General features: G+C 37.6%; 1 protein-coding gene across 2 annotated transcripts in view; it reads right to left on the bottom strand.

Moving 5' to 3' along the window:
* SLC30A6 (solute carrier family 30 member 6) overlaps positions 1-16,629 on the bottom strand; it is a 51,411-nt gene that overhangs the window by 13,736 nt on the left and 21,046 nt on the right. The window contains exons 5-11 of one of the 2 annotated variants that reach the window (XM_066378577.1): positions 16,162-16,227; positions 10,939-11,019; positions 10,046-10,081; positions 9,244-9,338; positions 5,436-5,484; positions 5,006-5,125; positions 1,035-1,137 (exon numbers count right to left, since the gene is read on the bottom strand). In XM_066378577.1, the coding sequence (XP_066234674.1) occupies positions 1,035-1,137; positions 5,006-5,125; positions 5,436-5,484; positions 9,244-9,338; positions 10,046-10,081; positions 10,939-11,019; positions 16,162-16,227 (550 nt within the window). The remainder of the gene's footprint in view (positions 1-1,034; positions 1,138-5,005; positions 5,126-5,435; positions 5,485-9,243; positions 9,339-10,045; positions 10,082-10,938; positions 11,020-16,161; positions 16,228-16,629) is intronic. The other variant, XM_066378578.1, reaches the window with a different exon arrangement.

Genomic DNA, 16,629 nt, shown 5'->3' on the forward strand with positions numbered 1-16,629 from the left:
AGTAGAGCAATGAGAGTTAGCTCATACTCACCTTTTATCTCACAAAGCCATCTCTAGAAGCAAGTAAGCCTTTAAGGACCAATCAATCAACAAAAAAATCTTTAAGAAGGTAACATTTTATGTCGGGCATAGCACTATACAACTATTATTGTTATTACTGGTACTAGAGATGGAGATATTACCCATAAGTTTAAGAAAAAGCATGAAGTAAAGAGAAAAGGAAAAGCAGTGCTTATATACACATCCAGTCCTGGGAAACTACATCTCCATTCAGTACTTGTTATAGGTATTCCCATTGTTTCAATATGTAATCATTTGTCATTCTCAATTTTAAGTTCAAAATTTAAAAGTCTCACTAATTCAATCACAGAAAGAAAAAAAAAATTATGACCAGATTATATAATAGCCAGATTACACAATAAATTTACACAAATTTATTAGAGAAAAATAAATACTTAAAAATGTTTTAAGTAACATTGTTTTCACTTGAAACATTATCACAGGTAATCCATTTTTAATTAATGATTTTTATATTACAAATATAGAAAAATCTGTGTTGGGGATGCTGAGGTCCCAGGTTTGACACTGCGAGGTTGCAGACCTGAGCATGGGCTCACCAGCTTGAGCATAAGATCACTGATATAATCCCATGGTCACTGGCTTGAGCCAGTGGTCATTGGCTTAGCTGGAGCCCCCCACCCTGCTTAAGACACATATGAGAAGCAATCAGTGAACAACTGACATGCCGCAACAATGAGTTGATGCTTCCCCTCTCTCTCCCTTCCTGTCTGTCTTTCAAAAAAAAGAAAGAAAGAAAAAAGAGAGAGAGAAAAGAAAGATCTATGCCTATTTTGTAAGCCAATGTAATTTTATCTAGTTCTTAGTATACAAATTTCAGAGATTACTGTTTGACTTCGTTTATAATGGGGCCCTCTAAAAGTTAAAAATTTCACAATCTGGCAGGACACATACACTTTTATAATCTAGTAGAAGAACATGGCTAATTTGAGCACATACTGAAAGAAGCAGTTTACCTGGAGTAATACTTTCCCACTGTACACGCTCATGGGATACATAGTGCCAAACGTCATCAGAGCAATTGCTATGGCAGAGGCAGTGTCTACAGCAAAATAATTACTGAAAGGAAAAAACAAGTCTAAATTTTAAATGTATGCCTCACTTGGCTTCTTATAATTCAATCTACCAAACATTAATTACCCAAAGCAAAAGGAGTATTATATCACAGGTGGTCACCACTGGTAATAGGAGGATCTTAAAGGAAAACAAAAAGGTTTTTTGAATTCTTTCTTGCCAAAGTTCAGTGGGAAAAAACTAATAATCATGTTAATTAGTGTGAAAAGAGATAATGAAGGAAAAAACATGAGCAGTTCCCCACTATTTTCAATCAACTTGTCCACTAGAAAAATTTCATATATTTCACTTGTTGCAACAAACAAAATCATTTAAATAGAAATTTCTAATACAGAGACACTAATGGATTTCATCAGTTATTCTATCAACTTCTCTATAAACAACAGTTTTCCAATAGTTATTATTAAAATTTTTCAAGCTTTGGCTGGATAGTTCGGTTAGAGCACTGTCCCAAAGCACAGATGTTGCCTGTTCGATTCCCAGTCAGGGCACAGGATCAATGTTCCTGTCTCTCTCTCTCTCTCTCTCTCCCCTTTCCTCTCTCACTAAAGTCAATAAATACAAAATTTTAAAAAAATTTCAAATGGGAATTTTACATGAGATTCTGCATAAATTTGTTATAGCAACATTGTGACTGAAGTGCAACATCTCAACAGTAATTCAGACTGTTCTACTAAAGACAGACCAAAAGGCCAATGGTTATAAACACACTTTTTAACTTTTCCCCCATGCTGGGATAGAAACATGAGTTAAGACATTGTTTTTGCCTTTGAAATACCAGGAGATGAACATGTGGAAAACATAAGCCCTTTGCATGCAAAGGAGAAGTCCCTACAGGGAATCATAGATGCACAAAGAAATGAGTATTGAGCCTACTGGGGTAGAGTTAATCCAGAAAGGCTAAATATAGAAACAGGTGACATCTGAGCTGGCCTTCAAAGAAGAGCAAGATGATGGGAGAAAGACACTGTAGACAGTGAAAGCAGCATGCGCAACAGCATGAAAATCCTGATGCAGCAACAAAACTAAAATCAGTTCAGGAAGATGGATGGCTAGTAAGGTTAACAGGGACTTTATCATGCTAACAACCTTTAATTTTTTAAGATATGCAATGGGAATTTGAAACACAAAAATATTATGTCTGGACTAGCAATTCTGAATGATCACATTAGTAGTAGCAAACAGATGTGTGAGAATGAAAATTAGAAGATCAGAAGACTACTCTAATGACGCCAAGGAAATGATGACAAAGGCCTCAATCTGGGAGGCAGGAATAAGAATGGTAAGGAGAGGACAGATAAATGACTATTAAAAAGAAAGACTACACAATATTATACAAGACTGTTTACAACAGCCAAGACATGGAAACAATTAGGTGTTCACTGACAGATGAATGGATAAAGAAAATTTGGTACATATACGTACACGCATGCCCACAAGCACCCCCCCCACAGGAATATTATTCAGACATAAAAAAAGAAGGAAATCCTGCCATTTGCAACAACATGTATGGACCCTGAGGACATTAGGTAAAGTAAAATTAAGTCAGAGAAAGATAAATACTGTATGATCTCACTAATATCTACAATCTTAAAAAAAAATCAAACCCATAAGAAATAGAGAACAGACTGGTGGTTGCCTGAGGCAGGAGTTAGGGGAAGTGGGTAAAGGTGGACAAAAGTATGGGGAAAATAGGTTCCACTGAGGATGAACATGAATAGAAGTCAGTAAGACATGTCTTTTGGAATTCAATATAGTTCTGAGCTAGAAATAAAGGTTTTGGAAACACACAGAGGAAGTACACTGCTCACAAAAATTAGGGGTTATTTTAGCACTTCATATTCAATTTGAAAATATCCCTTAATTTTTGTGAGCAGTGTAAATAAAACAAATAATTTTAAGTGATTTCCCAGGAGAGTATACAAAACAGGAAAAAGAATTAAAGAGATTCCAATTAATACTAATATAGTATTTAAAGGGTATGTAGTCAAAGAATTGTATGTCATGAAATGTTAAGCTTTATTAAAGGAGCTCTAAAGTCTATTTTTTTATTTTTTTTATTTTTCTGAAGTGAGAAGTGGGAGGTAGAGAGAGAGACTCCAGCATGCACCTGACCTGGATCCACCTGGCATGCCCACTAGGGTGCGAAGCTCTGCCCATTTGGGGTGTTGCTCCGTTGTAACTGGAGCCATTCTAGCACCTGAGGCGGAGGCCATGGAGCCATCCTCAGCGCCCGGACCAACTTTGCTTCAATGGAGCCTTGGCTGCAGGAGGGGAAGAGAGAGATAGAGAGAAAGGAGAGGGGGAAGGGTGGAGAAGCAGATGGGCACTTCTCCTGTGTACCCTGACCAGGAATTGAACCCGGGACATTCACATGCCAGGCTGATGCTCTACCACTGAGCAAACTGGCCAGGGCTGGTCTATTTTTTTTTAATTTATTGATTTTTAGAGAGAGGAGAGAGACAGAGAAAGAGGAAAGAGAAAGAGGGGAGAGTAACCAGAAGTATCAACTCGTAGTAGTTGCTCTCATGTGTGCCTTGACAGGGCAAGACTGGCGACCTCAGCATTCCAGGTCGATGCTTTATCCACTGCACCACCACAGGTCAGACTTAAGTCTATTTTTTTTTTTTTTTTTGCATTTTTCCGAAGCTGGAAACGGGGAGGCAGTCAGACAGACTCCCGCATGCACCCGACCGGGATCCACCCGGCATGCCCACCAGGGGGCAATGCTCTCTGTTGCATCCAGAGCCATTCTAGCACCTGAGGCAGGGGCCACAGAGCCATCTTCAGTGCCCGGGCCATCTTTGCTCCAATGGAGCCTTGGCTGCGGGAGGGGAAGAGAGAGACAGAGAGGAAGGAGAGGGGGAGGGGTGGAGAAGCAGATGGGCGCTTCTCTTGTATGCCCTGGCCGGGAATCGAACCCGGGACTCCTGCACGCCAGGCCGACGCTCTACCACTGAGCCAACCGGCCAGGGCCTGAAGTCTATTTTTTAAAAGGCTGTGCTGGGCAAATGAGTTTGTAAAATTTGTGTCATCTGAGTTTGCTCACTTTTATTGTTAAAAATGGCACTGGGCAGCAGCACCAGGTATGTGTCTGTGAAATTGCTAATGACCTTCCTGCTTGGGAAGAGCCATTGTTATGCTAATGTGTGCTGGAGGAGAGGTTTTTGGCTCCAGAAAGGTTTTAAAAGGAGAGAAGAAGAAGAAGGCATTCTTGCAGAGTAAGAGCAGAGAGAAGACAGAGTGCTGGAGAGTGAGAAGCCATAATGGCAGAGAGGCGAGGGGCTTTTTTGAGCTCCACTGAGACTTGTGGGGGGCCTTTGATTTTAGGAAAAACCGAAGAAGATTCTCCTGGTTGTGGAACCAGAGAATGTGTGAGTGGCTTTGGGAGCCCTGAGTGTTTGTTTTGTCAGCCAGTGCGAGTCTTGAATAAAGGAATGGCCAACCATTTTTTGGCTCCACTGTTTCTTTACCGTCTGTCCGAACCTAATGGGAACCTGCAAGTGAATGGCCGCAATGGCTGCGGCTACTGGCCATACACTTGCTTTTTGAAAATATTGCTCCATAAGCAATTAGCAAGCTGTTGCTTATTTCTTTTACTGTCCTCTTCTGTTCTAGTCATCAGGTCAGCAGTAGGAAATTAATTTGGCATTATAGACTGTAGTGAAAAATACTTATTGACTACAACCCTCTTACTTTTTCAAATGAAGACACTTGAGGACAAGACATGAGCAATGTTACATAGGTCACAAGCAAACATGCTATAAGCTTAACCACCATCCATCCCATCGATGCCCTTAATAGTCAGGCCTCAGGAATGGAAACATACTTAACAGATATAAAAAATACTTACTTAATTTCAATTAGCATATATGTAATACAAAGAGCAAATGCTCCAGCAAGATCAATCAAAACAAATGGATTCATTCGGGGAAGAAAGATACTGCTAAGTCCTGGAATAATTCCACACACACTACGAGAAAAACAAAGAAAAAGTATTCATTAGCACAATTCATGTGATACTGATGAAAATCTTGTAAAAGATGGTTTATATTTTAGTATCATATATCCCTTAAGTAAAGAGGATTTGGCAACAAAGCTTCTCATAAAGATCTCTTGTATCATTGATTAAAAAGTAAGAAAAAGTAAAGGAAGAATGAGAATCTGATCTGTGAGACTCATGTATTAACCTCAGCAATGAATCATGTAAGTTCCCATGGTACATGCATTTTTAGTGTATGCCTTTGAAATCATGTATAGCATGAAACCCTAGAACATCTTACCTTCGACTAAGATCCGCAACATGCTCTTGAAGCCAACTCGTACTAGCAGCTTTAAGAAGAAAATACTTAAATTATTTATACAGAAGAATAAATCACTACCAGAAATACTTGATTTCTTTAATTTTCAAAATAAGTTTGGCAAAAATCCACATAACATTACAAAAGAACGTGTTACTCCTCAAATATAGAACTTCCTCCTCTTTTATGACTTTAAGATACTAAATCAAAAACGGTTTCAATTACAATATATAGTTGACCTGAAGGAATCAGTGAATTTACTTATCATTATTACTATTAATTTGAAGTTTTAAAGGCTCCACATACTGTAAAGCAGAGTTTCCTAAGCAGTGTGCTGAGAATGGGTTATGGGTACACCAATTATTAATTTCCTCAGCCCTTGAAAGGGCAGGTGAGGACCAGGCTACAATGACACCAATTAGGTAGTGTCCCTGGACAAGTACCCTCCACAGTAAAGTGTCCTCTTACCCCAGGGTGCCAGGAATATTCATTTTTTTATGTGTACTCTGATGATAAGAAGACTGACAAGCCTTACACAAAAGCCAGTGTGGAAGAACAGTTGTGAGCAGCCTCAGATGCCATAATTAGAATTCCATCTTTGCCTTTAACTACTAGAGATGTGTGGCCTGGGCCAGGTGACTTAATGTCTCAGTGCTTCAGTGTAAAATGGGAATAATAAAATCATTTACCTCATACGGTTATAGGGAGAATTCAATAGGTTAGTTTACATAAAGCATTTAACACAATACCTGGCAGATACTATTTTCCACTCAAATTTCAGATAATGGTACAAATCTTGATGTCTCTGGAAACTTTCATTTCCAACTAATGAAAATACAAAATAGATAACCTTTCTGGAAATAAATTTGGCAATATATATCAATGTCTTTAAAAATACTATATTTTTCATCTACTTATAACTTCTCTGGGTATTTATCCTAAAGAATCATAAATGCACATAAGAAATTTAATACAAAGAAGCTGATTAGAGCATTATTTGTAAAAGGAAAAGTTGGAAATATATAAGCATAGACTAATGTTTAAAAATATTCATAGGGCCCTGGCCGGTTGGCTCAGGTAGAGTGTTGGCCTGGCGTGCAGAGGTCCCGGGTTCGATTCCCGGCCAGGGCACACAGGGGAAGCGCCCATCTGCTTCTCCACCCCTCCCCCTCTCCTTCCTTTCTGTCTCTCTCTTCCCCTCCCGCAGCCGGGGCTCCATTGGAGCAAAGATGGCCCGGGCACTGGGGATGGCTCCTTGGCCTCTGCCCCAGGCGCTAGAGTGGTTCTGGTCGCGACAGAGTGACGCCCGGAGGGGCAGAGCATCGCCCCCTGGTAGGAAGAGCATCGCCCCTTGGTGGGCGTGCCGGGTGGATCCCAATCGGACACATGCGGGAGTCTGTCTGTCTCTCCCCGTTTCTAGCTTCAGAAAAATACAAAAAAAAAAAAAAAAAAATTCATAGGACAAAATATGAAAACTTTTATTTCTTTTAACAGAGGAAAATAAAAGTTTAATACATGTGCATGGAGAATTCACACAGATGTGATAAATCCATGAAAATTCTAAACATAATGAGGCAACACTGGATATAGAATACACTTTGGACAAAGGAGAAAGAGGAGAAATAGGGTAGTAGTTAGATTTTAGAAGCAAGAATGGGCAATTTACAGGGAGTTGAGGAGAAGCGGAACAAAGGTGGTAGGCAAATCCTTTCGAGGTGACTCAGAAACAATGGGACACAGCGGGTGCCTAGCTAACAAGCCCCCTTCAGAAACCCTCCTATTTATCATACTGAATCAAATAAATAAATCCTCCTTCCTGAAGCAGGTTTCTGTCTGAATCTTTAGGGTAGGAAAGGGGGAAGGGTCAAAGATTCTGAGTCTTGCTGCTTAATAATAAACAGCTTAAATCAATATACCAAAAAGCAGGGAAACATTTTTTTTTTTTTTTTGTATTTTTCTGAAGCTGGAAACCGGGAGAGTCAGACAGACTCCCGCATGCGCCCGACTGGGATCCACCCGGCACGCCCACCAGGGGTGATGCTCTGCCCACCAGGGGGCGATGCTCTGCCCCTCCAGGGTGTCACTCTGCCGCAACCAGAGCCACTCTAGCGCCTGGGGCAGAGGCCAAGGAGCCATCCCCAGCGCCCGGGCCATCTTTGCTCCAATGGAGCCTTGGCTGCAGGAGGGGAAGAGAGAGACAGAGAGGAAGGAGGGGAGGGGGTGGAGAAGCAAATGGGCGCTTCTCCTATGTGCCCTGGCCGGAAATCGAACCCGGGGCCCCCAAGCCGACGCTCTACCGCTGAGCCAACCAGCCAGGGCTAGGAAACATTTTTTTTTCAAAAAGCATTTAATGAGGCAATACTCAAGATACTGTTAATTGGGGGGGGGGGAGGACATAAAATTGTAAATCCACATAATTAAAGTATGCAAAGATACATATATTTGCATAAAATAATTAAATGGTAAAATAAAAAGGTTGACAGATGTTATTTCAGGGTCATGATATCAGTATTCATTTTCTTCTTATATCTTTCTGATCTTTACAGAGAGATATTGATTCTAAATTTCTGTATCTTTAAAATCTCTGGAGTGCACATTATCCTATTTTAAAAATTGATAGGTTTTTTTTCAAATTATTTTGGTCATGATGAGTATCATTATTTAATTTTTAATTTCATGTAGTAAATTCTTAAACTTTCACTCATACAACTGGAACTCAAACTTCATGACACTCACAGCCATTTGAACTTGAATGGGTACTTCAGGAAGTTTTTTTCTCATGATTGTTCTGGTGTTCAAGTCAGTGAAACCAAAAAAGACCCTCAGCTGTCTCTGCTTCAAAATCGGGGTCTGGCTTACCTGTGGTGGTGCAGGGAATAGGGCATCGACCTGTAATGCTGAGGTCCTTCGTTCAAAACCCAAACTTGACCAGTCAAAACACATAGGAGAAGCAACTACTGAGTTGATGCTTCCTGCTCCTCCCCCTTTCTCTCTCTAAAAGCAATAAATAAAATCCTAAATAAAAATTTTATTTATTGATTTTAGAGAAAGAAGAGAAAGAGGGAAGGTTTACAAGAAGTACCAACTTATAGTTGCTTCACTTTAGTTGTTCACTGATTGAATGCTTGTTGTATGTGCCTCGACTGGGCAAGCCTGGAGTTTGTAACTGGGACTTCAGCCTTCCAGGTTGACATTGTTCTACTGTGCCACCACGGGACAGGCAAAACATCAATAAATAAAATCTTTAAAAATTTTTTTCTCTCACCTCACTTTATCAATCAATGATTAATCTTTTGTAGGTTAGACCTCTGAAGTAAAAAAAAATCAGTTTGAATTTGTAAAGACTTAAAAAGAAAATATTTCAAAATAAAACAGTGTTGCTAATTTCAAATATATGTTCACCCAAGTACCTGAGATTTTACTGAATTAACAGAATTCAATTATTTTCAATGAGCAGATGAACTATTCTAAGCAGCCTGATGCAGCTAAAAGGCTTGCAATAGACTTTTTGTAGGCAGGTAATATATCTAAAATTTCATTCATGTTATTTGGTAAATGTAATTTTCATCACATTTAATTTATTAGGCCTACCTTTTTCTAAGTAATAAAGCTTAAACTAATGATATTTTGTTTTATAATTCTCTGCTTAAAGAAGACTTGAAAACCTTCAAGGTAGTTCTCTAATCTCTTCAGAACATATTTTCTCATTGATTTATATGTTAATAAAATAAACAAAAGACCAGTTTTTATGAGATTAAATTTTTTATTAATAACAAACAAAAAAACTTACCTTCAGAGACATAAGCAAAAGGTTTATTCCGAATAGAAAGCATCGTGAACAGGTTGAAAGAAAGAGCCACAAAAGTACCAACTAATAATCTTCCCCTAAAAAGAACAACAACATTCATCATTATTTTTTTCTTGGTAATATCAATATGTAGTTTCAGTATGCAGAGACTAAGAAAGAGCTGGGAAGCCAGGGCGGTCTCTTCTGTGGTTTGGTATTAGCAGAGCCAGAACCTGAACTTGGTTTGTAGCCCTATAACCCATGTCCTGTCTACTCTTGCTCCACCCTACACAGGACCAAAAAAGACTCTTAGCATTAATACTAGCTTCTTACAGGTAATTGCTGTTATAAATCTGTGTAAATGCCGATGGTATTTGGTATTATAGTACACGGACTATCCTGAATTAAACTGACTAAAATAGGCGAAGTCCATATTGTTGGCAACTGTGTAGAAGATAACAATTTCATCTTTTCGACAGGTGCTACTAAAAGATTTTAGACTCAAATTTAAATTCCAGAAGACCAGACAGGACTGACTTAGTGTGCTGAACCAAGCCTGGAAACAAAGAGGGGCCTGAAGCCGGGGTAGAGAGGCCTTCCCCTGCAGTACAAGGGATGGAACAGTGAAGGGTGAAGAGGAGTCTTGGGATTTGGAGATTTCATTTGTAAAATATCAATGAAATGTATACTGCCACACTTTGAACTCTTAATAACGGTCAAAGTAATAGTTATTTAATAATATACCAATTAAGTTCAGGAATTAAACTTAACGGTAAATTATGTTATGTGAAAAGTAAAATCTTACGTGTGTATCTCCGGCTGCTCCAAAAAGCGTTCTGCACTAAAAGAAAGAAAAAAAAATGTATTAAATAAGTACTATAAATTATAAAATTAAAAAGTTTTATCAAACATAGAATTAACCCAATAAATTAACAAAATGTTTAATATAACAACCAACTTTTGACTATTAGCAGTGATGAGGCAAGGAGACTCCCAAATACCCCTGATATAAAATGTCAATATTTGCCTGACCAGGCGGTGGCGCAGTGGATAGAGCGTCGGACTGGGATGTGGAAGGACCCAGGTTCGAGACCCGGAGGTCGCCAGCTTGAACGAGGGCTCATATGGTTTGAGCAAAAGCTCACCAGATTGGAACCAAGGTTGCTGGCTTGAGCAAGGGGTTACTTGGTCTGCTGTAGCCCCTGGGTCAAGGCACATATGAGAAAGCAATCAATGAACAACTACGGTGTTGCAACGAAAAACTAATGATTGATGCTTCTCATCTCTCTCCATTCCTGTCTGTCTGTCCCTATCTATCCGTCTCGCTGACTCTCTCTCTGTCTCTGTTAAAAAAAATAAAAATAAAAAAATAAATAAAATGTCAATATTTCTCTACCAAACCTGTTTCAATGGGTTTATATAGTTCAAAGCATTATAACATATCTCACTGAATCCCTTTCTTTCATTCACATCTACCTATACATAATTGGATTTAGTAACTTCAAAAAAGATAATAAAAGAGTGACAAGAATGAAGAAAAGGCTGAAATATGAAGAAATTGTACTACCAAAACCTCAGCACTGTTCATCTTAATTTGTATACCCCACAAACCTGACAAGTCTCTTACTGGATTCTTTATGTTCTCAAAGGTAGCCTAAGTGGAATTCAGAATGACAATAACATCATATACAAATGTACCTTTCTTTTAATATAAAGAGAGCTCCCAACTGTGCCAAGACCGTGGAGGCAAATACAGCCAGAACTTCTAACCTTTCAAATCTGAAATCAGAAAGTTCATTAGATCAGCATAATTGTCTCAACACAAATCAGCATCTCTAGTATACATTTACATTCATTTACTCCCTCAATATACATGTGCTTACTATTAGCCAAACAATGTTAAAATAGTTTACGGAGTTTCTAGAATGAACATCACAGGTAAAAAGGGTACCTATTAGAACAATATATATTCTCAGGACCCATTTATGGCTCTTATTTTTCTAGAAATAACCATTATCTAATTAACAGCTAGCACTTAATTGACTTAGCTTGTGTTAGATACTGGTCAAAGTGCTTAACATATTACCTCATCTAAACCTCCCAAGTCCCTTATGAGGGTTACTTTATCCACTTAAAAAAAGAGAGAGATAAGAAACTTGAAACAAAGAGAAAAATAACTGTTTAGAGTCAGATAACTAGCAATTGGAGGAGTCAGGTTTTCAAACTCAGGCACTCTTGCTCCAGAGTTCATGATTTTAACCACTTATACTAAACACACAATTGCAGTTAATTATGAGCATTTCCTATAATTCCTAAATTATCAACTGGAGGTCAGCGGCTTTTGTCTCTTTATTTTGTTTTTTCCACAATACATAGTTTAATGGCATTCAATACTTGTGGAAAGTATAAGTGTATAAAATTCCCAAAGAAATAATTATCTTTAGAAAAGATAATACAATTAAAGACATTCATCACAGGCCTGACCTGTGGTGGCACAGTGGATAAAGCGTCAACCTGGAAATGCTGAGGTCGCCGGTTCGAAACCCTGGGCTTGCCTGGTCAAGGTACATATGGGAGTAGATACTTCCAGCTCCTCCCCCCCTTCTCTCTCTCTGTCTCTCCCCTCTCTCTCTCTCTCTCTCTCTCTCTCTCTCTCCTCTCTACAATGAATAAAATAAAATTAAAAAAAATACATTCATCACATTGCTGTTTATAAAAGAAAATGTTGAAAATTAACAACAGACCATTATGCATTATTAAAAATATAATGGAATTCATTGACACGGAAAGATGTAAGTGAAAAAAGTAGGAAGTATGAAAAGGTATGTAAATGCAGCAATGTCACCTGTGGGAATTTAAAAGTGGATATTAAAATGCACATGGAAATGTAAAACATGAAGGAAATCAAAGACAATCTGAAGAACAAAGATGGAAAATTCAGATGACCAGATATCAAGATTCATTTCAAAACTATGTAATTAACATAGTATAGGCATAGCTCAGAAATATTGCAGGTTCAGTTCCAGACCACTGCAATAAAGAGATTGTAATCTTTTTGCTGGTGGAAGGTCTTGCCTTCAATTTGTAAAAAACCTCTGCAACATCTGTAAAGCACAATAAAGCGAACTGCAATGAAATAAGGTATGTCTGTACTAATGCAAGACAGACAAACATACCAAATTGAACAGTAAAGAGAATCCAGAAATAGACCTACACATACATATCACCAGGTTTATGAAAAAGGTAGCACATAAAAGCACTAGAAAATGCATAATTTTTTCTAATAAATGATGCTGTATCAATTGAATAGGTATTTAGAGACAAATGTGCCTTGACATCTACCTTACCTCATACATAAAAATCCATCCCAATTTGACTCTAGACCTAAATGTAAATGTAATAAGACTTCTAGTTAATACCAGAGCAAAGACTTTCAGGCTGGCCAAGATATCTTACAAGTACAGTACTCAAAAAGTACTAAACATAAAGGAAAAGACTGGTAAATTGAATTTATCATTGAAATTAAATTTTTTGATTCACCAGAAGGTACCATTAAGAGAATGAAAGGCAAATGAGCGTGGGAGAAGATATTTGCAGTATATTCAGAGAATGCCTGCAGATCAGTAAGAAAAAAAACCAGGTAACCTAACTTAAAAAGGGTAAAACACTTGAAAAAACATTTTGCAAAAAAAAAAAAAAAAAAAGGTCATCTGAATAGTTAATAAACATGAAAAAGTGGAAAATAAAAGACAATTCCAGACTGACCAGGCGGTGGCGCAGTGGATAGAGCGTTGGATGTCGAGGACCCAGGTTCGAGACCCTGAGGTCGCCAGCTTGAGTGTGGGCTCATCTGGTTTGAGCAAAGCTCACCAGCTTGGACCCAAGGTTGCTGGCTCGAGCAAGGGGTTACTTGGTCTGCTGAAGGCCCAAGGTCAAGGCACATATGAGAAAGCAATCAATGAACAACTAAGGTGTCCCAACGAAAAACTAATAATTGATGCTTCTCATCTCTCTCTGTTCTTGTCTGTCTGTCTGTCCCTCTCTCTGACTCTCTTTATGTCTCTGTAAAAAAAAAAAAAAAAAAGACAATTCCAATGATTGGAAAGGATAAAAAGCAACTAGAACCTTCATAAACTGATAACATCACTATGGAAAACTGTTTTGTATTATCATCTAATGATAAACATAGGGTAAGTTCTATGACTGAGTAGTTTAACTCAAAGATATATACTCAACATAAATGAGAACACATGTAAACTAGAAAACATGTACAAGAATGTTCATAACCAGTTTATAACCAGTTCATAACCAGTTTAATTTATAATAACTAAAGGCTAAAAATCACCTAAATTCCTTTTAATAGCTGAACATATGAACAAGTTGAAGTATATTTTTATAATGGACTATTAGAACAAAGAATAAGAATGAACTGCTATGTGAGAGTATAGACTATAATCCCATTTATATGCCTTCAAAAGTAGGCAACACTAATCTGTAATAACAGAAGTCAGAATATTAGTTACTGTTGTCAGGATTTGACACTGACTTGACATGAAAAGAGGTTTTTTGGGGTTTTGTAATGTCGTGTATTATGATCTAGAGCAGTGGTAGTCAACCTGGTCCCTACCGCCCACTAGTGGGTGTTCCAGCTTTCATGGTGGGTGGTAGCAGAGCAACCAAAGTATAGATTTAACTATAGTAAGTTGTTTTATAAAAATTTATTCTGCCAAACTTAGCGAAAATCTGACATAAAGTACTTGGTATGTAATTATTATTATATGCTTTTTAACTTGCTGTAACTCTGCTTTTTAAATTTTATAAAGTAAAGTTACTTCCCTACTTTATAAATCACCATTACTGTAGAACCGGAGGGCGGTAATAAAATTTTACTACTAACAGAGATACAAAAATGGGCGGTAGGTATAAAAAGGTTGACTACCCCTGATCTAGATAATAGTTACATAGGTATATTCATTTGTTAAAATTAGTCAAAGTGCAAAAACATATAATACAGAACAATATGTGGTTCCTGACACCACAAAATTTATAATTTTAGAGGAGATGGAATTATAAATTCTGTTAAGTTCTATAGAGAGAATTAAAGTAGCCTGATTTAACAAAAAACAAACCTAATTTTGTTCAAAAGAACATAATCCCAATGAATGGTACAGTGAAGAAGAAAGGTATGTTGGGGGTTCAGAATTTCTTGACCAAAGTAAATTCTTTCAAGTTGTTTCCTTGAATTTGAAAGAAAAATCACACTTTTCTAATATACATTTTTTTTAAATCGCTAATATAAAACACTACCCTCTTTCAACTTTCAGTATTTTCTAAAACTACAAAAACAGAAACCTCAAATCCATTGTTAGTTCACTGCTATAAAAAATACAGTCTTGAAATAAAAATCCATCTATAGTACTGCATTTATGTTAAAATATATCAAATTTACTTAACCTAGATGGTATTGAGGAGCCACTGCGCCACCTCACCCGCAGGTATTGTAAAGTACCAAAAGCTACAGAATTAATATTAATATTTTGGGAGGCTTGAAGAACATTTTATTAATTTGGGTTAAGGTGTGCAGAGAAATTGTGAGAATAGTCTCTGTACTGTGTGATTGGCATGAGCAGGATGGCCCTTGGCATTGTATTATAAATGCAAAGGGGAGGAAAACATGGATTCCCAGACATTCCACCACGCCTGTGGGGAAAGGGGTGAATGGCTAGCCAGGTACAAGGAGAGAAAAGCCAAAATAAACCTTTTCTTATAGCAATGAGCCATTTGCGGGCATTTGTCCCCACAGAAACTACCTCTCCTATGTAAATGCTTGTGGTTAATATGTGTGACTTTGGACAGAGAGATTGCAGATGAACACTAGATAATATGGGAATGCCTTTTAATATGTAAAGAGACATCTTTCTACCATTGTGTTGACTTGTAAATTTTGTTTTCTTCAAAATGATGTATGGCTTGCAAATTGAATGTGGTCCTATCATGTTAAAGGACATATGACTATAACCAAGAGTGGTAAAGGGCTCCTAATTACAATTTTTGCTTCTGTACTTCCCACTTACAAAACTATAAAAACTAAGTAGAACAAAGGGCCGGCGCGCTCTCCCTCAGACCACTGTCAGAGTTGCCACTGCTTGGCCAAGCTAGACAATAAAGCTTTGGTGTGTAATCGATGGACTTTGTTCGTGTCTTCAATGTTTCGGGTCCCTCCAGATTAGGATTAACAGTATAATTACATGAAAATCCTCTGTACATTTTATAACTAAGATGAGAGACTCCCAAAACACTAAATTTAATTTGAGCCTGACCAGGCGGTGGCACAGTAGATAAGAGCATCGGACTGGGATGTGCGGACTGGGATGCGGAGGAACCAGGTTCGAGACCCTGAGGTCGCCATCTTGAGCGCAGGCTCATCTGGTTTGAGCAAAGCTCACCAGCTTGGACCCAAGGTCGCTGGCTCGAGCAAGGGGTTACTCGGTCTGCTATAGCCTTATCGTCAAGGCACATATGAGAAAGCAATCAATGAACAACTAAGATGTCACAACGAAAAACTAATGATTGATGCTTCTCATCTCTCTCAGTTCCTGTCTGTCTGTCCCTATCCCTCTCTCTGACTCTCTCTCTGTCTCTGTTAAAAAAAAAGTATTTAATTTGAAATTTTTGTTAATATTTGTTTTATAAAATAGAAAATAACATGTGAACATTTTATTTTAATATGACAAATTTAAATATTTATGTTTTTGATCTAGAATCTACTTGGAAGATTCTTTTCTACCTACTCTAATTGTTTATTTCACTAAGCAGGCAGCATTTATTTTCTGGAGCTACTCTAGCCATCTCTTTATTACCTCATATAGCTAATATTCTGATGGCAATAAGTTAGCAGAAAATAAAATAATTTGAACTTACCCAAATGAATAGACAGGACTAGGTTTCCTCATCATTACCCAGTAACTTATTAAACACGTCATTAAACTAAGTAAAAAGGAAAATAAATTTAACATTAGATGTACAACTAGAAGAGAATATGCAGGAAGAAATTAAGTTTTCAGAATTTCAAAGCTGCTGAAAGTCATCAGTATTCATACAGATTAAATTAATAATAACATTTAGTAATTTATATTCTACTCATAATGAGCATCCTAATCTGTGACAGTTTTAACATATGGAGAAACTGAAAGAGATTATGATACATCACTAAAGTGGTTAAGTAGAACCTAAACCCATTTGTTCTTTGCTCAATAAGTTATCCACCCTAAATGGTTTCCATAACCGAACATGTAAAAAATGACACAGTCATATCAATGGATATATATTTCATTCGGGATATATATAATATTTAACTTTCATAAACTTTAACCTAAATATTGCCCTGGC

Source organism: Saccopteryx leptura, chromosome 3 (assembly GCF_036850995.1).
Source record: "Saccopteryx leptura isolate mSacLep1 chromosome 3, mSacLep1_pri_phased_curated, whole genome shotgun sequence".
In the NCBI taxonomy this organism is placed as follows: Eukaryota; Metazoa; Chordata; class Mammalia; order Chiroptera; family Emballonuridae; genus Saccopteryx; species Saccopteryx leptura.